Source organism: Cannabis sativa, chromosome 4 (genome assembly GCF_029168945.1).
Source record: "Cannabis sativa cultivar Pink pepper isolate KNU-18-1 chromosome 4, ASM2916894v1, whole genome shotgun sequence".
Classification (NCBI taxonomy): domain Eukaryota; kingdom Viridiplantae; phylum Streptophyta; class Magnoliopsida; order Rosales; family Cannabaceae; genus Cannabis; species Cannabis sativa.
Window position 1 is genome coordinate 17,257,258 of NC_083604.1, and position 27,767 is coordinate 17,285,024.

Consider the following 27,767-nt stretch of genomic DNA (forward strand, 5'->3'; position numbering starts at 1 on the left):
TAACCTTTTATTCCACAAAAATGGCAAATAGGAATGAAACGTCTTCCAATCCCTTTGAAATTGTCAAACTTACCGTCTTTGCTTCGTTTACGTAACAACGAGTGCTTTCTTTTGTAGAGACAGAAACCTGCGAGGTAGAAACAGTTCTTCCAGAAACAAAACTATTAGATTTAACAAAAGTGGTATTAGAATCAGGTTGATTTGGGACATAACCCAGCCCCGCATGATTAGTTTGGCCAGATTTTTGAATTTTTTCAAAAATGGTAAAACCTGGATTTAGTATTTTAACATTCTTTTTAATGTTATCAATTTCCTTGGTAAAAGAAATAATCTTTGACTCTTTTAAAGACAGTTCAGATTCACAACATTTAAGTTTATCTTCCAACTCATTAATGTTGTTACACAAGACTTTATTATCTTTAACCAGGGAGCGATTTTCAGCACACGTTTCCAACTACTTACCAAACATTACCTTGTAAGATTCAGCCATAGAATTCTCATCAATTTCTGACTCATCTGATTCGGATCTAGATTCTTCCTTGTTGTCATCGATCAGGATTTATTCAAGCAAATGATCTTTTCTTTTTCCTGCAAATTTCTTGACAAAACACTTGTTAGGACAACCTTTTCTTTTTCATCCTCACTACTCTCAGAATCATCACTCCAAGTAACATTTAAACCCTTTTTATTTTTCTTTAAGGTATTAGCACATTCGGATTGAGTGTGATCAGAACCTTCACATTCTCTGCATTTAATACCTTTTTTATTGCTAGATGAAAAAGGTTTAGAGGGAATATTACCAGAAATGTTACATTTTGGGCTCTTTGAAAAGTTCTTTTTATTTCCAGCAGATTTCATAAATTTTTGGAAATTTTTTGCCAACAGAACCATTTCATCATCATTTTCATCATCGAAAATAATACTTTCATAAGCATTAAAGGCAATACCTTTACTTTTCTCATTCGAGAGACTTTGCTTACTCTTTTTCTTGATCTGTTGATTCAACTCAAAAGTTCTTAAAGACCCCATGAGTTCATGAACCTTCATTTTGCCAAAGTCTTTTGCCTCTTCCATTGCAAGCAATTTTGTGTCAAACCTGTCAGGAAGAACTCGAACAATCTTTCGAACCAAGACAGATTCATCTAATTTTTCTCCCAAGGCAAAAAACTCATTAGAAATATTAGATAATCTTTCATAAAAATCATTTAAAGTTTCAGTTTCTGACATTCTCAATTCATCAAATCTAGTTTGCAGCATGGTAAATCGTGATCTCTTTACATCAGTAGTACCTTCAAATTGAATTTGAAGGATTTCCCATGCTTCATTAGCATATTCACAAGATGAGATTAATTTAATAAAGCCTTCACCAACACCATTAAAAATAGCATGTAAAGCCTTATTATTATAACCAGACAATTTTTCATCTTCAGTGGTCCAACTAAGTTCAGATTTTACCTGAGTAGTACCTTTTTCATCATTTTCAGTAGGTTGAGACCAGCCTGTAAGAATAGCTCTCCATGCCTTCTCATCTTGCGATTTGATGAATGCTCTCATCCTGACCTTCCAATAAGGATAATTCGACTCATTTAAAAGAGGAGGTCGAGAGATAGAGCTTCCTTCTGCAAACAAAGACATCTCACACAAAACAAGTTAAACGAAATAACCTCAAGATCTCACTAAGAATTTAGTGACTTGCTCTGATACCAATTGAAATTCCGTATTTTAATATTCACAGTTTAATTATTTAATTAAGTGATTAATTAAATGCGGAATAATGAAACTGGTACTGAAAACAGTTTTTCCGTAGTTACAGAATACAACTCTGTAACTCCAGAGAAACCCAGAAAAACAAACAGTGCATAAAAGTAAAAACACACAAGATTTTTTAACGTGGTTTCAACAATCCTTTCAGATTGTTACTAGTCCACGAGGCCACGCCCAGAGATAAGATTCATTAGATCGGTATTAAAAATACAAAGTAATTGACTTATGCATAAATAGACTTCCTCTTATTGTATGCCGCAAGCTTGATGTATTCCACCTACTAACCGAATCTTGATAAAACTCCAAGAGCTCGAACTCCCTTCGATCACCTTGAAGAGTGCTTGAATCCTCCCGATTCAAGGCTTAAAGGCTATCTCCCGAAAGCCTATACAACCATCTCCCGAAGGTTGTGTGCTTGTATCATCCCGATGCAAGACTTTAAAAGAAATCTCAACCCTTCTCCCGAAGGTGTGCTTGTATCCTCCCGATGCAAGACTTCGAAAGAAATCTCCCGAAAGCTTGTAAATACCTTCTCCCGAAGGTGCACTGATGTTCTTCTTCGTTGTAGACTTGAATACATAGTCAAGACAATACAAACAACAATTAAAAAGGGTAAGAGTCGAACAGCTCTTCTCTACATAACAAAGACACTCTTTCCTAAAGATTTGAAAGTGAATGAAAGAGATACAAAACCTAGCTGCTATAAGATGTATTTATAATGAATATACATCTTATTGACAGCTTACATTCGGTCTGAACAAGACCTCAACCCACTAGAAACTTCCCTTAAATAATTCTTCAATCAGTCCAAGAATTTCCGTTTCTGTACCTACAGAATCGTGGGGAGTAACTACAACTTTCCTTTTATAGAAAAGGAAAGTTTAGCTACTGTTTTCTCTTCAAGAAATCTGATCTGAGAAAATGGGAAACTCAATACAAGATCAGATTACACAACTGATTAGATAAAAACAAAAAGGGTAACCAAACTTACCATTTTTACCTTTTTTCCAAAAATAGTAAAGCTAGACAACTTTTCTTCCAATTTTGAATACACAAAATAGGAAACCATATTAAACACATACCAGCCGAAAATACAATAAATAATAAAATATTTTTTTCAATTAAATATGCCAAAAATGGAAATAACATATGTGATATATACTTTATGTTTGGAGCTTGAATTAAAAATTCAGTATAGTTTTTCTTTTACTATCTTCAATTTTGAGCAAAAGTAATGATAAGACCTGGGACATTAGGCAAATCTACTAAGATTGAATAACAGTTTGTTTCGTACAATTATAATTTTGTTGGTTATGGTTTTCTCATTATGTTTTGGATAAGGCATAGGATGTTAGAATTTGAGAATGAAAGAGGCCAAGATGAATGGGGTTTCAATTCAAAATCAAATAGCAATGGGAGGAGCAGCCCATTCATCTTATATATAGTAAGTTATTTGCACACATTTGTAATTGGAGACTAACTCTAATACACCCTTCTGACGTTTGGGCATGAAAGTGTGAGTATAACAAATGACCTTTAAGATACTACAGGGTCGAACGTGACATTTAAAAAAATCCCACAAGGCCAAATATCAAGAAATTTATAGGTGTACATATCAAAAAATTTGTAGATTTGAAAACAGGTCAAAGGTCCTAACACTAAAAACTTACACACATTGGCCGAAAGGTCCCAAATAGAAGTTAAAGGTGAGACAACGTAAGTTTTTAAGTTTGGCTCGTCTTTTTGGACTGGCAGCACTTTGGGCTCACAACAAATCACAAACGACTCTTTTATGACTCCCCTTTTTGGACCAACGACACTTTGGGCTCACAACGAATTACAAGAGGCTCTAATACCATGTTAGAGAATAAGATGCATAGGGTTCCATCTCAAAATCAATTAGCAATGAGAGGAGTAGCTCATTCATCTTATATATGACAATTTATTTCCGCACATTAACAATGTGGAACTAACTCTAATATAGGACACAAGGCATAATCATACTTATGTTTGATACATGTATATACTGTTGGCTTTTGTGTCCTAAATAAAACCATTTCAATATAATCAGATTTACTAATTAATAAAAGATCAAAAATCAGTTTATGTTGCATGGTTCACATGATTTATTTTATGATTATATATTTAATGTATAAATTGTATTAAGTAGATAACATATATATTTATTCCTAATTATAGTGTCGTCAGTACAGTAATATATAATTATTATTATATTTTCAAAAGTTTAAGTCTCATGATTTTTCTGTACATTGGATTTAGACTGACATGATAATCAGCAATAAGGTATACTTACATCTTGGATAAGTGTTATGTCATTTCCAGGATATTAGCAAAGTATACCAGTATCGGATGTATGGGGTATACATTGGATTGGACCAACATTGAACTTGGATAAGATATTATAAACTTATCGTTATATCTTTCTAAGTCAATATCACTTGATGATCTTAGGTCTATAGATCTTAATCCTGATATGGTTAGGTTCAATCTTAGTTGTATTATTTATGCTCTTAGAGTTGTTCGTGAAAGCTAACCAATGGTTCTGGCGGATACTTACATCTTGGGAACATGGTAGTTCAATTGAGTGGGAGCGATCAGATAGCAGAAACTAGCTACTTGTTGGATCGCTCAAATAACTATAATTCTCTAATACGATATGCTCTCAAACTTACTCGATTGTTATAGATCAAGACCTACCGGCACATGTGGAGTAAATCTTACACGCCTATCCTTATTAGGGAGTATTTCGGAACGATCGTACAGTTCAATCAGGTAGCACAAACTAGCTACTCGGTGGATCGCTTAAATAACTGTCATTCTCTGTGACGATATGCTTTCAAACTTACTTGATCGTTATAGATCAAGACCTACTGGCACAGTGTGGAGTAAATCATACACGCCTATTCTAATTAAGGGGTATTTCAGAACTATCGCACGGTCCGATCAAGTAGCAGAAACTAGCTACTCAAGGGATGGCTCAAATAACTGTAATTCTCTATGATAATATGCTTTTAAACTTACTCGATCGTTATAGATCAAGACCTACCCGCATAATGTGGAGTAAATCTTACATGCCTATCCTAATCAGGGGGTATTTCATCCACGGTAGACTTTGTTTAGTAAAATTAGACAAAAATCCTTAAATCTAACAATCTCAATAGTTCTAAGCATGATTTGGTACCGTGTCAACATTCAGGAGTCAAAAATCTAAATTAGCCTATTTAATATTTATGAGCAATTATAAGGAAAAAAAATTTAAAAGTGCAGAAATTTATACTATTTAATAAACATAAACATGACAAACTTATATTTTTTTTAATAAATAAAAATAAAAAATATATATATATATATTTCATCAATATTCTCTAACATATGTATATATATACAAGTGAAATTAACTTATCATAAAAATCCCATTTAATATAATGTAACTGTTCATGTGCTAAAAAAATATTTTTAGGTAAAGATAATTTAAGCAGCTAACTCTTTAAATTTAATCATTGGTATTTTCTAAAAATAAATAAATAAAAAATAGCAGTTAAAATATTACTTTAGTAATTTATTCATTAATTAAATTTTTTTTTGTCATGTGAAAACTCGAAAGTCCAAACACTTACTTGGAGCCTAGTGTAATGGATGTTACAAAACTTCATATATTATTTATTTTTTCAGAAATAATAATAATAATAATAATTACCATTGGATGATTATTAATCATTATTTTATTTTTTCTAATTTTTTTAATTTTAGTTTTTTCCTATATAATTTCCTATAACTATCCCTTCAACTTCTCTCTCTTTCTTTCTCTCTCATAAATTTGTATACACTCTTTTCTCTCCAAAATATATTGTTTCAAACTCTAACACATAAAAAAAAGAGTAATTTATGGCATAAATATTTAACTCCCAATTATAAATAAATACTTAAGTTTAATTTTTTACGGTAATAATACCTAAGTTATAATTCTAGAACTTTTGTAGGAACCTGACTGTTAAGTGTTAAGTAAATTGTCACGTGACAATTCCTGATTAGTCAAAGTCATTAAATTTTTATTTTTTTAAAAAAAAAATTAATTTAAATATACCAATAAGAAAATCACACGTGGATAATAATTTAATATTTAACGATTAAGTATCTATAGAATTTAAAAAATATAACTAAGGTATTATTATCGCTTAAAATAAAACTTAAGTATTTATTTATAACTGGAAATTAAACTTAGATATTTATGTCGCAAATTACTCAAAAAAAAAAAGCACCGTCTTTTACAATTGTATGAACTCTATCATTGGTCTCATCAAATTTAATCTAAATTTACAAAAAAAACTATTTTTTTTTAAAACAAAGCTATTTTTTTTAATAAATCTGTATGGTCACCTTACCTACCCAACACATGTATTATCTAGTTTAGGATAATTTAAGTATTACTTTACAATTTTAATAAAAAATAGGAATTTTTTTTATTTTTACACTTTAAAACAGTTTTTTTTTTTTTTTTTTTTGCATTTTTACGGAATTCTACATGGAAATCCCTATTGCAACTAGCGCTGCAACCTAAATTGCAACAAAAAATCGTATAGAAACCCCTATTGCAACTAGCGCTGCAACCACTTCAGAAACTCAAACCGTAAATTTGGAAGAAAAAAATTAAAAAAAAAATAGTATATGGGGTAATTCTCCTAAAAAATAACATTCTATTTATGAAAAGTCTTCAATTCAAATCAACATATATCAATCTATAAAGGAAAGCAGAAGAAGAGTTTATGTGTCATTTTATAATTTTTTCTTCTTATTTTTCCTATTTTCTAACACAATTTCCTATTTTGTTTGAAAACGAAACCACACATACAAATTAAAAGTCTCACATTGTTTAAAAACTGTTTAGGTCTTATCTATGTAGGTTATAAATAATATTCTTACTACATTACTTTTTTTTTGTCTAAAAAAAATTATTTTTTATAAGTGATTGATTAATATTTTACCCAATGAATTCTTATTTTTCATCTAATAAAGGAAAATACAAAGAGAATGAGATGACATCTAATATAAGTTTCCTCTCATTTTCTTTGTGTTCTCATTTTTTTTTCATATTTGTTATTTGTTTTTTTATGCTTTTAGTAATATGAGAATTATTTTAAAAAGTCCCATGGTTTAGAAACTATTGTGGATGATATACTTTTATATTATATAGATCACTATTCTTTTACTTTTTAAGTGGGTCATTGATGAACTTAATCTTGCCTAATTAATTTCAATTTTTTATTTTAATTATTTTCTTATAATGATTTTCTTATAATTCTTTATTCTAATTTTATTTAAATAAATAAAACTATATTGATTTATTAATATATGATATTTATTAGAATAATCAGACACCTTAAATATATTTTTTTTGGTTAAATTTTTAAGTTATATATATTTCATCAAAAATGTGAGTGATAGATATTATTTATCTAAACATATTTTTACATTTTTCAATCTTTGCAAAATATTTAAAATTAAAAAAAAAAATAGTTTTTAACAAATAAATCAATATCTATATATATATATAAAGGAAACCAGTAGAGAAAATGAGTTGACATCCTACAATATTTTGATCCATTTTTACTATTAAAAGAATTTTAGTAAAATTAGTTTATTTTATATATTTTTAAATGTTGAGAAATATGACTTCTTTGTAAGTTTTCTATTATTATTTGTAAAAATCTCACATGGATTAAGAACTACATGATTAATATATTTCTAAACTATAAACAAAGTATTCTTACACTAACTTTTGTCCGAAAAGATATATGCAAAAAATATATAAATTATTTGAACAAAGTACTCTTTTATTAATTTATATATTTATAAGCTAAAAAATATAAGGCATCATCTTATTATTTATTATTTTGAAATACGGTATCCTATTAATTTAGGATTCTTTTTTCTTTATTATTTTTTTCATTTATATATTTTTTATTCATTTCTTTTCTAAGTGACGTTTGACAAAAAGTTTCAATCTTTTTTCTTTTTTAAGGTTAAAAATACAATCTTTAGTCATGTCTTTTGACATGTGTGTAGTCTCTCTGTGATTGAGAGATTTCATATGTTTGTGAGGATCTGATTTTGTTGGCCTTTTGTTTCTGAGTGTTCGTGATTAACATGTTGGATTGTTGTTGCTTATTGATCACCATGGCTTCAAGCACTGGAATTATGAAGGATGTGGAGAAAAAATGGTCAAATATCTGCTTAGATGAAAAGGAAGACTTTGTTACAAAATTGGAAGAAGGGGAACTGAATGAGGTAGAGTATGATGATCGGTGGTGCCTTATTGGGAAACTTCTTTCTGGGAAAATCTCAGATTATCAAGTATTCCAAAACATCATTGCTGATCTATGGAAACCAGGAAAAGGGATGTATGTTAAAATTCTTGAACAGAATCGGTTCTTATTCCAATTCTACCATGAAATCGATATCGATAGAGTTATCACTGGTAGTCCTTGGACTTACAATCGTAAACAATTACTTATTGAGAGATTAAATCCAGGAGATAACCCAATAACTAAACCGATCAACCATCTTGATTTGTGGGTCCAGATACACGACTTACAACCTGGGTTCAAAACAGAGAAAGTTGTTCTACAGGCTAGAAACTAGATTGGATTATTCCTTGAATCTGATCCTAACAATTTCAAAGGTGTATGGCGAGAGTATCTACGAGTCCGCGTTCGGATGAACATTGATCTCCCCCTGAAAAGACGAATGAAGTTCAAAAGAACAAGAGGAGATACCTTCTACGCTAATTTCAAATATGAAAGAGTTCCCACCTTTTGTTTCTTATGTGGTATAATGGGACACTCTGAACGTTTTTGTAAAAATCTTTATGAGCTCCCAGCAGACCGAATTGATAAACCGTATAGTATCGACATGAGAGCTCCCTCAACGCGTCAGAATTTTCTGGCTGCATCTCCATGGCTGCGTTCTGCAAAACAAGTTTCTCAATCCAACGACGTCGATGAAGAAGGCGGTGATCGTGGAGTTAATGCCCCTCCACAATTGAAGGATGCATTCACTTCAGTATCCAATCATGGTAAATTTGTTTATTTTGATCATAGTGTGCCAACTGACTTTATGCGTGATGTTAGGGATGCTGATATTAACATAGTCAATGGAGGTAATGGAGAAAATGGTCCATCAATTGTGATTAATGAGAATGATTCCCTTTGTGTTTGATGATGAACTTACCATATCGGCTCTTAAAAGGAAACGTGTGGAGAAGGGTCCCATTATGGGTTCACATATGGAAAATGTAGCTGATATGGAACAAGCTAATGAGTTAAATATTGGTATTCTTGCAAATACTGAGGAGTTGTCAAAAAATGATTTTATGGTGGGCTCTGGTGACAGGCCCACCGCTCATTATGAATACTCTTAGCTGGAATTACCGTGGGCTTGGGAACTCACGGGCTATTCAATTCCTTACAGACATTTGTGTCCAGAAGAAACCCAATTTTCTTTTCCTATGTGAGACTATGTGCAAAAAAGATGTAATGGACCGTATAAAAAATAAATTGGGCTTTGATAGTTGTTTTATTGTTGAAGCTCAAGGCAGAAAAGGTGGTCTTGCTCTTCTTTAGAAAAATACTGATGATGCCCATCTTCTTGGATATTCGGACAACCACATTGACATTGAAATTCATTCTCCTGGTTCTGCACGATGGAGACTCACTGGTTTCTATGGGGAACCAAATTGATCCCTCCGTGACCAGTCTATTGCTCCTCACTCGCCTCAACCTTAGTGTATTATAGGCGACTTTAATAACATTGCTTCTCAAGATGAAAAAAGAGGCGGACGACCCTATCCCTCTTATCTGTTTAATGGCTTACAAGAGGTTATTCGTCATTGTTGTCTCTTTGATTTGAAGCTCCACGGCGATGCCTTCACCTGGGAATGTGGGAGAGGAAGCAGTCAACATGTTGAAATCAGGTTAGATAAAGTCCTTGTTACTCAACATTGGCTTGATATTAAGCTATATTATCAAATTGTGATTTTTCTTCTAGTGATCATACTCCTATTTTTCTGCAACCTGATGTGAGTAATCGTGGTAGTCATCTCCAATTTTTTCGTTATGAAAATTCTTGGTCTCGCGAGCCATATTGCAAGCAACTTGTGAAAAATTGTTGGGAAGTCTATGACAATCTTACTCTGGCTGATAAAATAAAACATTGCAGTAAAAGTTTGAGAGAATGGGGGTTTGAACTTCCTGGGAACTTCAAGAATAGGCTGAAAAAAAAAAAGTAAAAATCATACGGCTGCCATGAAAAATTCAAGCAACCATTCTGCCACTGCCGATTTTGATGATGAAAAAAATAATTATTTTGAGATTTTAGCTCAGCAAGAACTTTACTGGAAGCAAAGATCTAAGCAACATTGGCTTCATTAGGGAGACAAAAACAGTAAATATTTTCATGCCTCAGCCAGCACAAGGAAACGCAGCAACCGAATTCTGAGATTAAAAGATCCAAATGGTGATTGGAAGGATCGGGGTTCAGGTCTGAATCTGGTTATTACAAATTACTTTTCTGATCTTTTTACTGCTGCTGGGACTATATGTAAGAGCGTGGTGGAGAACATTCGATGCTCTGTCACTCGTGAACAAAATGAAGATCTTCTTAGGCCTATTACTGCTGAGAAAGTCAAGCAAGCTCTCTTCCAAATGCATCCTGATAAAGCTCCTGGACCGGATGGTATGGGACCGGGTTTCTATCAACATCACTGGGATATTGTAGGTACTTATCTGGTTAAATTAGTATCTGATTTCTTTGATACTGGTACATTTCCTAGCGAATTCAACACTACCAATCTGGTTCTTATTCCCAAAAAGAAAATTTTCTCTACCATGGGAGACTTGCGCCCTATTGCTCTATGCAATGTAGCCTACAAGATTGGTGCTAAAGTTCTTGCCAACCGTATGCGTTCTCTGATTGATGCTGTTATTTCAGAAACACAGAGTGCCTTCAGACCTAGTCGACTCATTTCAGACAATATCATGGTGGCTTTTGAATTAATGCACTACTTGAAACGGAAATGAAGAGGGAAAAAAGGGTTCATGGCTTTAAAGCTTGACATGAGCAAAGCTTACGACCGTGTTGAATGGGATTATTTGCGTGCCGTCATGCTCCGTATGGGATTTGCTGATAAATGGGTGAAGCTTGTTATGGAATGTGTCACTATGGTCAGATATACTATTGTTCACAATAACCATATTATGGGACCGATCATTCCAACTTGAGGTATCCGTCAAGAAGACCCGCTTTTGACATATCTCTTCATTATCTGTGCTGAGGGATTTTCTTCAATCATCAAAAAATTTGAAGCTAATCAACTTATCCAAGTTTGCCGAGTTGCTAATGGGGCCCCTACGATATCAGATATGCTGGTTGCTGATGATAGCTACCTATTTTGTCAAGCTACCAATGATGTGGCCTTGAATGTTCGCACCCTGCTTCATTCTTTTGAAATAGTGTCTGGGCAAAAGGTGAATGTCACTAAGTCTTCTATTTTCTTTAGCCCCAATACTGATCAAATGCTAAAGAATCAAATATGTTCAACATTAGAGATGACTGAAGCCGATGAACACAGCATGTACCTTGGCCTACCAAATACCATGGGTAGGAAAAAGACAGCAATTCTTGGTTTTTTAAAACTAAGGTGGTGAATCGAATCAACAGTTGGAATGGTCATTTTTTGTCTTGTGCTGTTAGGAGATACTTCTCAGACGGTCATTCAATCCCTCCCCACCTATGCTATAAGTATTTTTCTCATTCCCCTTAAGATTTGTAACGAGATTGAAACATTAATGGCTAACTTTTGGTAGAAGACAACATCTAGTAAAGGTAATGGGATAATTTGGATGTCATGGGATAGGATGGCGGTTCACAAAGATCTTGCCTTGGCTTTCGTCGTCTACATGATTTTAATCTTGCAATGTTAGCTAAGTAAGGTTGGCGGCTACTTATCTCACCAAACTCTCTTGTCAGCCAAGTTTATAAAGCAAGGTACTTTCCTCGATCTAATTTTCTTGATGCTGAACTTGGTAACAACCCAAGCTTTGTCTAGAGGAGTATATGGCAAGCAAAAGACATTATTCAGATTGGTGCCAGACGCATTATAGGATCAGGGACTACCACAAGTATCCTCTCTCATCCTTGGTTTCCTGACAACTCCAATCTGTTTGTCACAACAACTCACCCGAGCTTGCATAATAAGATGGTAAACTCCCTCTTTAAAATTGATAACTTTTCTTGGGACCGAGAGATTGTTTCTGATATATTCAATATGCACGATGCATCTTTGATTTTTGGGCTGCCATTATGTGCCTCTGCTGGTCATGGATAGGGGAAAGCAATGGCACTTTCTCGGTGAAAAGTGCTTATCTTTTGCTGCAGAAATCGAAAAACCAGCATACTAGTACTGATAATTCTGGATTCTGGCGCTCACTTTGGCAGCTAAAAATCCCTCTGAAAGTTAAAAACTTCATGTGGAGGGTTGTTTCGAGTGCCCTTCCCACTTGTTTACAACTTGTTACCAAGCATGTAGACATCTCTTCAAACTGCCCCGTATGCAAAAGCCATCCAGAATCGGTTTCTCGTGCCATCATCAGCTGCTTCTTTTCCCAATCTTGCTGGAATTATGCACACCCCACAGTAATTATTGCTTCTAATATCACAGTAGGAATGTGGCTTTGCAATGTATTCCAAGTTTCTGATATGGAAACAAAGTGTCGAATTGCTATGCTATGTTGGGCAATATGGAAAGCACGCAACAACCTGGTTTGGAATAAAAAAAGAACTTCTCCCCAACAAGTTTCTTCATCAGCATTAGTTGCTCTTGATCAATGGCGTAAAGCTCAAGATAAACAAAACTTATTGCCATTGGCTCTTTAAACCAATGGCTCTAACGTTGAGCAATGGACTAAACCTGAATCTAATACAATCAAGATTAATGTTGATGCCGCTCTCTTTGAAGGAGAAGGCTCCTACGGCTTTGGCATTGTTGCCCGAAACTCCTCAGGCATTTTATTGGATGCTATTGCAGTATGCAACCGAGGGTCGTTTGCACCTGAAGTTGTAAAGCCATAGGAGTTAAGGAAGCTCTTTGTTGGATCAAAACTAAGGGTTGGGATAAAGTGGAGATTGAAACCGACAGTATGCTCACCGTTCAGGCCATCCTCTATTTTTGGGCTGGTTGTTAACGATTGTAAACATTTATTTTCTTATCTTCCACATGTTTCTTTGAATTTTATTAAACAATCAACTAATAGAGTTGCCCACTATGTGGCTAGGCACTTCCGATTTTTTTCTGGTTGTAGCATTGATGTTCAGAATTTATCACCTGATTTTCAGGACCTTTTGTACTCGGAATGCTAAATTTCAATGAAGTTTATATTTCATTTTCAAAAAAAAAATTATATACAACAATAAAGTATAAATAATGATATAATAAATCTAATTATGATTAAATTAATGAATATATAATCAATTTTTATAGTAATTAATAATAATATCTTATGATAATTAAATGAAGTAATAAAAAAAAATTAAGGTGATAGAATAAGAATTAAAAAATTATTTCATTTGAATTTAAAAATAATTAAAAAATAATAAATAATTATGATTTATTTATTTAGTAAAAATATTTACAACTATTTATTAGAATATAAATCTATAAAAAAAAATACGAAAAAATAATCATAAAATAAATTTTTTTTAATAATTATAACGATAATATTTGTTACAAAATCTTTACTTTTTAATATATTTTGAAATAACAAACTATATTTTTAATTTTAACACTATTAATTTATTTATAATATACACATTAAAATATTATATTATAAATTATATTACTTAATATAAATACTATATATATACATAAAAATTATAAAATGTAGGCAACACTTCGCGCATATTAGTTCCCTAATATTAAAATAATCAAATAGTTTTGCAATGAATATGTTGATCGTTTATTATACTTACAAGTGGAAGCCATTTTCCCAAGAGTACATGTAAATGGAATCCTTATTTGATTGACCGAACATTATAATATTATAAGTCATCCTCCAACCAACCTAATTATTATGTAGTAAAAAAAATAGAAACTAAATATGGTAATATAATATAAATACATTATTTATTAAATATAGATGCTTCTATCCTTTTTCAAAGAAAAAATATTATAAAATATAACACCATAGATTATAGATGTGTGATCCTCTGAAGACTGAACGTAGTTATAAAAGGACAAACCTGCAAAGTTTTGTTTCAGACAATATTAAAGATTCCAATAATAACCATCTCTCCCTCTAACTACCTCTTCAAAATACCAATATATATTGTGTTATTATTTTTATATATAAAAATATATAGTAATAATAATGTGGAAAATTAAATTTGGAAGTGGAGGTGATGAAGATCCTGATTTGTACAGTACAAACAATTTTCTGGGAAGACAAAGATTTGAGTTTGATGAGAAAGCAGGGACTCCTGAAGAGAGAGATCAAGTCGAAGAGGCTCGCCACAATTTCTACAAAAATCGTTACAAAGTCACTCCCTCCAGTGATCTCATCTCCCGATTTCAGGTATATATTTATATACATAATCAACATATATATTTCTATGCTTTCTAATATATAAAATCGTACGTATATGCTTTCATGATTGCAGATCAATGGTATTAAAAGTTATTATTATTGTTAAAAGAAATTATATTTTACAGTATAATCAATTATGTTTTTAAAAAATTGTGCTGGAATACCAGACCAAAAAGAAAGTAAAGAGCTTTTTATCAATTTTATTTGTCCAATAAGAGACAGATGCCGTATTTATATGAATAGGACACAAAATGGGACACGACAAAAGATTTGGATAGCCTCAGAGTCTCTGTTAAAAACCTCAGATCTTTCTCATATTTATCTTCATACTCTTTCTCATTTTCACTTTCTATCTTCATCTCTTTCTCTCTTTTCTTTTTCTTTTATCACTTTTAGAATTTCATGACTACTAATTTATTTGATTTAATTATAGAAAAAACTTGTCCTACTTTTTTTTTTCATAAAAACAATAGGACAAAAAAAAACTTTTTACCCTTAATTAATTATTATACTTATAGACTCTTGTCCATGAATGATTTTGCTTAGCAAAAATACCCCTCAAATTATAGTTCTTGTAAATTTTTATTCCTTCTATTTAAAAAATTCACGGTTTACGGATAATAAAATATTTTATGGTATTTCATTAATTAATTATTTTTTATTTTAAAAAATAAGTAATAATTATTTTAAAACTAAAAGTTAATACAGACTGACTTTTTAATTCCTTAAAAATAATAATAAAATAAATACAAACACAAATAATTATATCTAACTTTATTTAAATAAGTAAAACTTTTTTTTGGGTAAAATAAAACACTTATAATATCAACATTAAAATTGAAATATAAATCTATAAACAAATAATATTATACTTGAAATAAAAATTAAGAACTTAAATAAATCTCAACAAAAAGTATGAAGAAATAAAGGGAGTGAGCAACGCTGGCTGAAGAAAAAGAAATTCAGTGCTGGTTGGATAATCAATAAAAAAAACAATTTTTGTTTAATTAATTAAAAACTAAAGAGAAAAATTAGAAAGAAAAAAAATCAAAATGATTACTAAACATGCTTTAAGTTAATTTGTTAATATTTAATTGAGTTTTTTTTTTTTTTAGTTCAATTATTTTTTTTTACTAAAATAGGTAATGTAAATAATTTATTTAGTAGCTTTTTATTTATTGTTTATTTTAAAAATAATTTTTACTTTTTTTTTTCAAAAAATTAAATCAATTAATTAATAAAAATACTATAAAATATTTTTTTATAGTGTCATGTCAACAAGTCCTTAGGTTTTTGGATAGGAGCAAAAATTTATAAGTGTTATAGTTTAGGGTCAATTTTGCCAAACTAAATAATTTAAAGAGCAAGAATCTAAGAGTTCGTTTGGTATATTTTATTAAAATCGTATTGTATTGTATAGTATTATATTAAATTGTATTTTATGTAATACTTTTATGTAAAACTATATCTAGCATTAACTTTTAAGGACACATAAATATATAATATTTTAGTATAAATTAAAGTTTAATATAGTATTATATAAAAATATGATATATAATCGAATTCAATATAATACAATACAATACGATCTAATACGACGTTCCAAACAAACCCAAAGTGTTATATAATTCAGGGGATAACAAAACTTTTTGTCCCAAAAAATTTAACTAATTGAGTTTTTGTCATGCCTTACATATATAATCACTAGTGTATGCATGTAGGGCACTTCTATTGTATGGGTGTGGCCTTTTGCCACCGATAGGAGTGTCTCTATTTCCACAAGGGCACTTGAATTGTACCGGTGTGGCCTTTTCCCCTATTTTCACAATAAGAGAAATTATATAGTTTAATTTTTTTTTTTTATATATGACACTATATATATTAATATGGTAATGGTTTAAGATCTTTCATCCGTTTTAATTAAATTTTGAATAATTTATAATAATGAAAATAAATTTCAAATTAATTATTTCACCCACCTATTAAATAGACTTAAAATAATCAAACATACTTTGTATTGTCAAAAATGTAAATTATTCATCATTTTTCGAAAAATTATGTCTAAGTTATAAATAACTACATTACTCATCATTATATAAAGAAAAATGAGATTGTAATACATCTGTGTTTCATAAATGGGTAGTTGAAGCTGATTTTATACAAATTTAAAGTCTATCTTTAAAATTATTTAAAATGTCACCAAAATTTATAAAATTTCCTAAATGATTACCATATATATCATCACATTAGAAATTTTAATTATATAATTTCTGGAATATAAAAAACAGGGCCTTAATTAGATTGATTGATGTCCACATATCATATGTGAGGTGAAATATTGTGCACCCCACGAATTAATAAATCGATTCGAAAGTAGGCAACAAAATTTCTAAAGTCGTTGTGTATTTTCTTCACCAAAAATGATTGTTCTACACTTCTACTCTAACCGATATCAAGCACATTTTGTCTTTTTTTTTTTTTTTTTTTTTATGTAATATTAGTTTTCTATTATTATTATTATTGTTGTTGTTGCTGCTTAATAGTGTAATATTAATCAGCAAACTAACGTAATAGGTCTGGCCGCCTGAACTAAGGTGGGTTAGGCCCGTGTCTAAGGTCCACTCAAAGTCAGGGTCTAAAATTATTATAAAATATATTTTTTGTATTGAAAAAAATAATAATTTTGAAAATTTTTGTAAAAAAAAAAAACTCAATTATACTTACATTTTATTTAAGATAAAACACACCCTCAGCAAATTTGTTAGGCCCATTATTACTTAGGGTTAGCCCTGTAATGTAAACTAATAATCTCATGAAGAGTGCCTAGGCTAAATGAAAAGTTAGTATCGAAATCGGATGGTAATTTTTCCTACCACTTTAACTTATCCCGATGAAATTATAATTTAAAAAATATAAATAAATAAAAAGAGTAGCCAAAGAATTTTGTTATTAGGCACTACGATAAAATAAATGTTAAATGACACTAGTGGTGTCTAGCACCCTCTTCAGTATTATACTTCTATTAGTGTAATTAAGTTTCAGATACTATATAACTTAAGTAAATTCTTTTAAAAAATGTCGCTAATCAATTGTAGGATACCACCTCTAAATGATACTAAGAACATCTCCAATGGTAGCATCCTTTAAGGATGGTACAAATTTACACATTATCTAAAAATATAATATTTTATTTTATCTCTTCCACATCATTTTTGACACTTACTTCTAAAAACACCCCAATGTATAGCACTCTTTAAAAATGCTATAATTATGATTTCACAGATTATTATTTAATATATATCCTAATTTTTATCTACAATAACTTTTTAGCTTTAATTTTTTTTTTAAAAAAATAAATAGCATCAATGCTACAACATAGCATCCATACAAATTTCTAAAATGACATCATTTTTTCTCCAATAGTATTGCATCTCAATATTTTGCCACATAATATTTCCACTTCACCAAGCATCATCTAAAGTTATACCAATGGAGATGCTCTAAGCACATTTTTCCTTAGGGCTCGTTTGGTACGCCGTATAAAGGACGTATTGTATTAAATAATAAAGAACACTATGTTTGGATAAAGTAATGTATTGTATTAATTATTAAAATCAAAATTTTTAATAAAATACATGTTGTATTATTTAATACATGACAAATGGTCCGTATTAGCTTGTATTATAATATTTACAAAGGATTCGGGGTCAACACCAATCTTTGGCCCGGGCCCGGACCCAGATCCAAACTCAGACCCGGACCCAAACTCAAACCCAGACCAAAACTCGAACCCTAGACTGGACTCGGACCCGAACCTAACCTGTAGTTGGTGTTGGGGTCGAGTGTATTAAAAAAATATAATAACTTTACACAATCTATTAATACAAGTCAATTTCAAACATAGTATTGTATTAAATAATACTAATACAATACAATACAATCTAATCCAACCCAATACAATATAATATAGTACAATACAGCGAACCAAACGAGCCATTAAAAAATTATCATGATTAATTATAGTATATGATAAAATTAAAACTTTATTTTCCCAAAGGCTTGGTATTGGCCGTTCATTATTTTTTTGGTATGATAACGTAATACGTGAAAATATAATTATTTTATTTATATACCAAAGTTAATTTTGTAGTGTATTGTAATGATATTTACAATTAATTAATAGCTTTAATAGCTTAAAGGTCTTGGGTTCGAACCCATGACCTCTCTCTTTCTCCCATCCCTCCCTCACCACTAAGCTAACTTTAATAATTTTTGTATATAAAAGTTTATAGAGGAAATTACATTGTATACCCACTTTATTTTATTTGTTTTAATTTTTACCTTCATTTTTATATTTTTTAAACATTAGATCCCTTAGGTTAATTTAAATTATATGTTAAACTTAATTAGTGAGTGAGTTTATATTAGACAACCCACTCAAAAAAATAAGTATATTTTAATAAAATATATTATGAGGGTATTTTTGATTAATAAATATAAAAAAGAGGTATTTTTCAACTTATCTCAAGTTTATATCATATCTCAATATAACCAAGGTCTTATATACACCTGTTGAAAGTAGGTTAGTTTTTTGGTAAATATTATTTTGGACCCTGTGTTTTGCAAAAGTTATCAATTGAACTCTCTGTTTTGTTAAATGACAAAATGGACCCTTTATTTTTCAAAATAGTACAAATAGGATCCTGAACTAATTTTTTGTCAAAATAAAATTTAATAATAATCCAATCTAAATGTGTTATGAGAAAACTGTTTACATTTTTTGTATCTGTTCATGTTAGGAATTGTCTTCAAGTTGGTTATATTAAAAAAAAATTGTCGAAAATTAAGCTCAGAGTCTTATTTTTACTATTTTAGAAAATATATGGTCCATTTTGTCATTTAATAAAATAGAAGGTTCAATTAATAACTTTTGCAAAATACAAGATCTAAAATGGTATTTACCCTAGTTTCTTTCCAAAACAAAAAAAATAAAATAAAATAAAAAGTAGGTTAGTTACGGACTATAATTTTGCTAGATAATTCTAGGAGGAAATTACACTCTATACCCTTTTTATATTGTCCTCTTTTATTTTTACCCTTTTTTTTTAAAGTCTATCATTTTTCTCTCTTTTTTTTAAATATTGTACTAATTTTGCCCCTGTCACTTCAAGATACTCTCCATGTGACTCTCTTATGTCAGGATATTTTGGATACAATATATATAAAAAGAGGTATATTTCAAATAAATATAAAATTAGAAGTAAATTTGATTAATTGATTAATAAAAGAGGTATTTTTCAACTTACCCCTAATTCTAGTGACTACTTTCATTGGGCTTGGCCCAATAGGCTGAGAAATCTAGTTAATTTCTTGCTCCATGTAATTGTGACAATTTGCAGTAGGGCTGTACATCGGTCGGTTTGGGCGGTTTATCCTATATATTTTCTAACCCAATCTAAAGTTCGGGTTGCTAAAATTTAAGTGCAACCCGCCCAATTTAAAAAAAAAAATTCTATAAACCGACCAACGGTTTGGGCGGTTTGGTCGGGTTAACCCGCCCAAACCGGCCAAATTTTTTTTTTTTTTTTAGTTTTAAAGTCAAAATTAACAAAAATTTTAAAAATAAATTAAAAATATCAAATTCCACCAAAGTACAATACCATATATATGACTTTAAAACTAATAATTAAGTATATAACTTTATATTATTATATATTTAATCATTTATATTATATATATAATAAAAACTAAAAAGTAAAAAAAAAAAAGTGCAAAATCGGGTTGGTCGGGTTGGTCGGTTTAATTGGGCGGGTTGGACCTATTTTCAACCTGCCCAATTAACAGATTGGGCGGTTTGTAATTTTTTCGGGTTATTTCGGTTTGTAATTTTTATCGGTTTTTTCAGTTCGGTTTGGGCGGGTTATTCGGTTTAGGCGGTTTACAAATTTTTTTGTACAGCCCTAATTTGCAGATGAAATAAAGTAGAAATAGTAGAAAAATCTAGAAATATGAGCAAGAGTTTTTTTTTTTTTTGCCAACAGTTTTTTGTTTTTACATCCCTTTTTAGTTTTAAATGATGTTGTTACAAAATATATAATAAATTAACATAAATTTCCACCCTATATATTTAATAAAAAAATGTTAATTATTGTAAACATAAATATTTTTAGAATTTAAGGTAAATTTATTTATAAACATGTATTGTACAGAATAGAAAAATAGGTCTACGAAGAAATTAGTTAAGGCACAATAATATATCCGGTGTTTTCAAACTTATTATTTTTACTACTCTTAAAAAAGAGAAAATTACATTGTATACTCATTTTATTTTATTTATTTTAATTTTTACCTCTATTTTTATATCTTTTAAGATATACTCACTTTTATAGATGATGTCCCCATTAGACCCCTTAAGTTAATGTAAATTATATGCTAGACTTAAGTAAAGAGTAATAGTATATTGGTAAACCACTCAAAAAAATTGATATATTTTAATAAAATATAATATAAGGATATTTTTGATTAATGGATAAAAAAATAAAATATTTTTTAACTTCTTCCCGTAAAAAACACACAAGGAAATCATATATTAGAGTAGCTAAAATAGTTTATTTTTAAATTTTTAGCTAAAAAATAATACAATAGTACTACATCATTTTTCTTTATTTTACATCAAATTACATGTAGATGATGAATTTTTAAGTTTTTGGGTTTTTCAAATATTTTTCTTCAATTTTTTATTTATAAATTTATATTTTATTTTACACTAATTAATTGTTTATTATTTTCTCTTTCTTACTTTTTATTTATTTTTTACTTATTTTAATAATAAAAAGTATTCAATATAATATTATAATTGTTAAAAAATATAAAAAATATATAAAATAATGTAAAAATAGGTAACGTACTTGACTTTTAATAAAATATTTTGAAGAATAAGATAGAGAAGTGTTTTCTACTTTATTTAATATTGCTTCAGGTGACACACAGAATCTAGAGTTTAGATTAAATATTTGCTGTTTATCAATTAGTCCAGAGAGATGACTTAATAGGAAAACTTAATTATATAATATATAATCAAGCTTACCATTGTGAGATTTTGCCGAGGGATCATGTTCCAAATATTGAACATGTTATACACATTGATTATATATACTATAACCATTAATTAATAAATTAAATCAAAAGAGGATTTTATACTATTAGATTATGGTCACGTTTATTATACATTTATATAATAATATACGAAAGATATCTTTCTTTGATAAAGAAAATTATTAATTAGGTCCAAACTCTTACTAAAGCATCACCATTAACTTAGATAGTTTAGTAAATTTCCAAAAAACATAAAAACAATAAAAAAAAAATTATAAATATTCAATTTGTACAGAGTTTTTAATATTTTTACGGTGTTTTAGATCTTATTTACAAAAATATAGTCTTTTATTTTTATGTTGTATTCTTGTTATTTTATAGTTATTTTTTTATTATTATTCATATATTATTTTTTGAATTGATTTGTTGTTGTTTTTTTGTTATTTTTATGTAATTTTTGTATTTTTTTTATATTTTTATAAAATATCGTAAAAATATAAAAAAAAAAAAAATTGTTATGATCCAATTTTTGTCTTATTAGAAAGTTAGTTTAAATAATAAATTATTATTAATTGTCTATTCTTAAAAAAAAATATTGTGAATAAAAAGATTTAAGATGTAACGAGGATGATGATGATTTATATATGGATATTGTTGAGTAGATGCTAAGGGAGAATAAGTTCAAACAAACAATTCCTCAAGTAAAAGTGGAGGATGATGAAGAAATCACATATGAGAAAGCAGATGCAGCTATGAAAAGGTCTATTAGTTTTTGGTCTGCATTGCAATCGCCCCATGGTCATTGGCCAGCTCAAAATGCTGGTGTCATGTTCTATATTCCTCCATTGGTCAGTTAAATTAACTTAATGCACAAAATTATAATCATCATATATAATCCATTTTAATGACAGATTTATTATTATTATATTATTCTTAATGTAGGTATTTTGCATGTATATTTGTGGACACTTGGACAAAGTATTCAATGAACATCATAAGAGAGAAATGTTATGGTACATGTATTGTCATCAGAATAAAGATGGAGGGTGGGGATTGCATATTGAGGGCCCAAGTATGATGATGTGTACGGTTCTTAACTACCTAGCCATGCGTATTCTTGGAGAATCTGCTGATGGTGGTCTTGATAATGCATGCTCTAAAGCTCGAAAATGGATTCATGATCATGGTGGTGCTGTTGGCTCTGGCTCTTGGGGGAAGACTTGGATGGCAGTATGTACTTCATTATTCTCTCTATATATATAAACTTATTATTTAATGTTATCTACATATAAAAATATTTTAAACTATATATAATATAAAGTATTGTATTTAATAATTTTTTAATTGCAGATACTTGGTGTCTATGAATGGGAAGGATGCAACCCAATGCCTCCGGAATTTTGGTTTTATCCATCTGTGGTTCCACTTCATCCATGTAATAATTCGACTATCATAATATATTTCTTTATTATTATTTTCAAAATAAATATATTTTTTAATATATATTTATATCAAAAAAATATCAGGTAATAATGTGATTATTTTTCATTATTATAGTTAGAGAAGGTAGTGTTAAATATAGTTAGAGAAGATCGATCTCTCACAATTTTTTTCAGATAATTTAGGATAGCAAATTATAATTAATATTCAAATGTCTAATTTACACGTACACTTGTTTTGACATTTATACATGGGTGCAATAAGTTTTATATCATAATATTGCATCCTAAGTTACTTTAAATTTCTTAAAAACTTATGAAAATCTTGTGTATACACATTATTTATATTATATAAAATAATAAAGTTGCAACTTATTTATGTACTCAATATATGAATGAAATATTTATAGCTAGTGATTTAAAACAATAACTACTTACTATAGCACCATATAGATCATTCTTTTTTTTTTTTCTTACCAAAATAATTTACCACTCTTAAACATGTTTTGTATACTCTTGACAATTTTAGAAAATTACTAATTAACACACATTTAATATTGTATGAACAGCCAAAATGTTTTGTTATTGTCGGTTAACCTTCATGCCTATGTCCTATTTTTATGGAAGAAAGTTTGTCGGTGAGATTACACCTCTCATTAAGCAACTAAGGGAAGAAATTCACATCCTTCCTTACCAAAAAATCAAATGGAGCAAAATGCGTCATGTATGTGCTAAGGTAATATAACAATATATATTTTTTTTTTTATATTAGTGCACTTTGATTTTTTTTTTCTTTTTATATATTTATCTTTGTAATTATTTACATAATATATTGATTAAATTTTTTTAAAAAAATATATATATAAAAATACTCGGAAATTTTTTTATTTTTATGAAGTAAAGTATATTTTTATAATTTTAAAACTTTAAAAATATATTTTGTCAATAAAAATTTATACTGTAAAATTGTGAATAAATATTAAAAAAAATAATATTTTTGAAAATTATCCGATATTTGTGTCGTGTTATTTTTCTAGAAATATCCAATCAAAATTTTGCAGTTTACGAATAAAATAAACATGAATTTAATTTGCCTTTATGGTCGAATACAGGAGGATAACTACTATCCTCACGGAAAAGTACAGCGTCTCTTATGGGATGGTGTGTACTATCTTGCCGAGCCTATTATTAATACATGGCCATTCAATAAAATAAGAGAAAAAGCAATTCAAAGAGCAATGGAGCACATACATTATGAGGATGAAAATAGTCGATATATTACAATTGGATGTATCGAGAAGGTAAATTAATAACTTGCATAAATTATATACTTATTCTAATAATAGACAAAATAATAAAAATTATATAACTATATAAACTCATTAATAAAAAATATGTATTTTTTTTTTTTTTATTTTAGCCATTGATGATGCTAGCGTGTTGGGTCGAAGACCCTCATGGAGAATATTTCAAGAAACATATTCCAAGAGTCGATGATTATTTATGGGTAGCGGAAGATGGTCTCACTATGCAAGTTAGTACATGCAATATTACTAAGCTTTAATAATTCAATCTAATTAATGTTAATGAACCATTATGAATGATTCTTATTAGTATACAATATATGCAGAGTTTTGGTAGTCAAACATGGGATTGTAGTCTCACAGTTCAAGCACTAGTTGCTGGAAATATTAATAAGGAAATTGCAGCTGTACTAAAGAAAGCACACGAGTTTTTAAAGATGTCTCAAGTTAGAGAGAATCCTCCTAATCATTTAGACCATTTTCGACATATTTCTAAAGGAGCATGGACTTTCTCTGACCGTGATCATGGTTGGCAAGTTTCTGATTGTACTGCTGAAGGTTTAAAGGTATAATTGTTATTATGCTACTTATCCATTATACAAGACTAATCCCGAGTTTTAAATTTTGGGAAAATTTGGGCGGAAGAAAAAAAAGGCATTTATTTAAATTTTGAGAAAGAACCTAAGAACAGACCTTGTCTGTGCCTGATCCACGCCTGCATTATATATATAAATATATCATAATATTTAAATTTATGTAATGATTATATCATACCCGATTGATAAACAAAATAATTTATTATTAACAAAAACTTGTTGCAAATATTTTAGTGTTGCCTTTTGTTAGAAATGATGCCATCGAACCTTGTGGGTGAGCCAATGGAAGCAGAGCACATGTATGATGCTGTAAATGTGATAATGTCATTACAGGTACGGCATTTAAATAGTAGCAATCTTAATGTATTAATAAACTAACTTAATATTGACTAATACATTTTTAATAAATTAGAGTCCAAACGGCGGTGTTTCAGCTTGGGAGCCAACTGGAGCTCCAAAATGGTTGGAGGTAATTAAATTACTTAAAAAAAATTCATAATCATATTTTAATTTACATCAATCTTCATTATTAAAACTAGTAAAAAATAATATTATTTCTTTTCTTTTTTCAGTGGCTCAACCCGGTGGAGTTTCTTGAAGACCTTGTTATTGAATATGAGTAAGTAAAATTATCATACATGAATTATCAATATTGTGTATACATATCAATAGAGAAAATTATGTATAAAAAATCGGCTCTAATCTTTTTCAATGTTATCACTTTATACTCATGGCCGGCTTTCTCTCTCTCTCTATCTATATTTACATATATAAACAGGTACATAGAGTGCACCTCTTCTTCAATCCAGGCATTAAATCTGTTTAGGAAATTACATCCTAGGCACAGAAAGAAAGAGGTTGATAAATTCATCACCAATGCTGCTAATTACCTTGAAGATACACAAATGGCTGATGGGTCTTGGTATGGATATTGGGGAATCTGTTTTGTGTATGGCACATGGTTTGCCATTAGAGGATTGGAAGCTGCAGGAAGACACTACAACAACTGTGAAGCGGTTCGCAGAGGCGTTGAGTTCTTACTAGAAACACAAAGAGAAGATGGTGGATGGGCAGAGAGCTACACTTCTTGTACTAACAAACTCTACACACCTTTTGAAGGAGACCACTCTATCTTGGTGCAAACTGCTTTAGGACTAATGGGATTAATTCATGGGGGACAGGTTCGTACTAATATGCTTTTAATAGTTTTTGTTATATAAAAATATATAACCTTAATTAGAATTTAAAGTGTAGGGGACTTATTTTTTTTTAAAAAAGGATGGGGTGTATTTGGTTTCTACGTATAAGGTATAACATGTTAAATATTGATACAAATTTATATTTTTATAACATTAAATATAAATTAAAGTAAAAAAAAAAACAAAGAATAAATAAGTTGTTCAAAAAGTAAACATAAAATGTTAAAAATGAAAATATCCTTATTGGCTTCTATGAATTATGATGTATATAAATTAGCTTAACGATTAGCATTGTGCTATAAATATACATTATATATAATTAAGTAAGAAATATATATACACCCCTTACCTCTATGTGGGTTTGCCAATTGTATATATATGCTAATGGTTTTTTTTTTTCCCAATATTTATATAATTTTTATAGGCTGAAAGAGATCCTACTCCTATCCATCGTGCTGCAAAATTATTAATGAATTCTCAATTAGAAGATGGTGATTTCCCCCAACAGGTACTATATGATTCACAATTAGAAGAGTTGTCCTTATATAATAAAATATACAAACTTTTATGACGTTTAATAATTCTTGGTTGTGTTTTAATAATGGCAGGAACTTATGGGGGTTTTTATGAGGAACTGCATGTTGCATTATGGAGCGTATAGAAATATCTTTCCTACTTGGGCTTTGGCTGAGTATCGTAATTTGGTTCCATTACCATCTTCAAATTAAATGAAGACTAGCTAAGATATTGCATGTTTGGAGCAAGCTAAATGAAGATAAGATTGGATTAAATTAAATATTGATTTTTATTTGTATGTAAATTAAATTATTGATATATATTATTTTTCCTGCAACCCAACAAAAGAATTTTGGATGAAAATCAGCATAATTAAATGTACAATTTCAAAAATATAATTAATACCTATTGCAAAATGTTTGAGGAAACTTAGTATATACAATGCTATATTTTTATATCTTTCAATACAGTATATCTTTTCAAATAAATATATAGTATATTTATTATATCTATAAAAGTATGAGTTAGGTTATTAAAATTTGGTTAAGTTATTAAAATAACTCATGTTGACGCTCAAAAGGGGCTAACTCCGTATCGTCTGATAAGCGATAATGGCACATGAAAAATATAAAACTAAAGAGACAACATAGTCACTCTCCATATCGCGATAATAATAGAGCTACGTCTATATTGATCTTTTATTATCATAAAAAACAAATAGCTTACAAGAGACCCCGAGAAAAAATAATTAACGAGAGCTTCACCTCACAATTTTTAGAGAGGGAAACACATGTGGAGAGATAAACTCTGATCTTGTAGAGAGAATGAAGAATTTGTAAAATGAGCTAGATGAGCTCTCCTTTTATAGTGAAGGAGGTCCAATTAAATTATAATAAAATAATAAAAAAATTCTCTTGAAATTCACTGGGAAATCGTTGCGGAGCTCGCGAACCTATTATGAGGCCAAAAATTTCAAAATTGTGGGAAGAACAAAAGCCAAGCTTAGATCCATCTTGAAAAGAGCTTTCTAATGCCACTTGAACCGTGTCATTTGGATAAACTTGAGTGAGTTATAGCCAAAATACTGAGCAATATGTAGTGTTGAAAGATCTGTCGGGTTGATGGGCGGCCAAGTTGACATTAAACGTCAACATGGGCGCTCAAAACTCTGTTTCTTGGACTTTAAGCATATTTTGAT

The 27,767-nt window shown here is 29.5% G+C and overlaps 1 protein-coding gene across 1 annotated transcript; it reads left to right on the forward strand.

Moving 5' to 3' along the window:
• The first annotated feature begins 13,986 nt into the window (after positions 1 to 13,986).
• Positions 13,987 to 26,997, forward strand: LOC115714319 (lupeol synthase). The gene is made up of 14 exons (XM_030642973.2): positions 13,987 to 14,408; positions 22,178 to 22,363; positions 22,458 to 22,745; positions 22,866 to 22,950; positions 23,524 to 23,690; positions 24,067 to 24,255; positions 24,375 to 24,488; positions 24,585 to 24,824; positions 25,089 to 25,187; positions 25,267 to 25,323; positions 25,427 to 25,473; positions 25,633 to 26,035; positions 26,478 to 26,561; positions 26,662 to 26,997. Exons 1-14 carry the CDS (start codon positions 14,205 to 14,207, stop codon positions 26,779 to 26,781), a joined length of 2,283 nt encoding a protein of 760 aa, XP_030498833.1. The 5' UTR covers positions 13,987 to 14,204; the 3' UTR covers positions 26,782 to 26,997.
• The last annotated feature ends 770 nt before the right edge of the window (positions 26,998 to 27,767 follow it).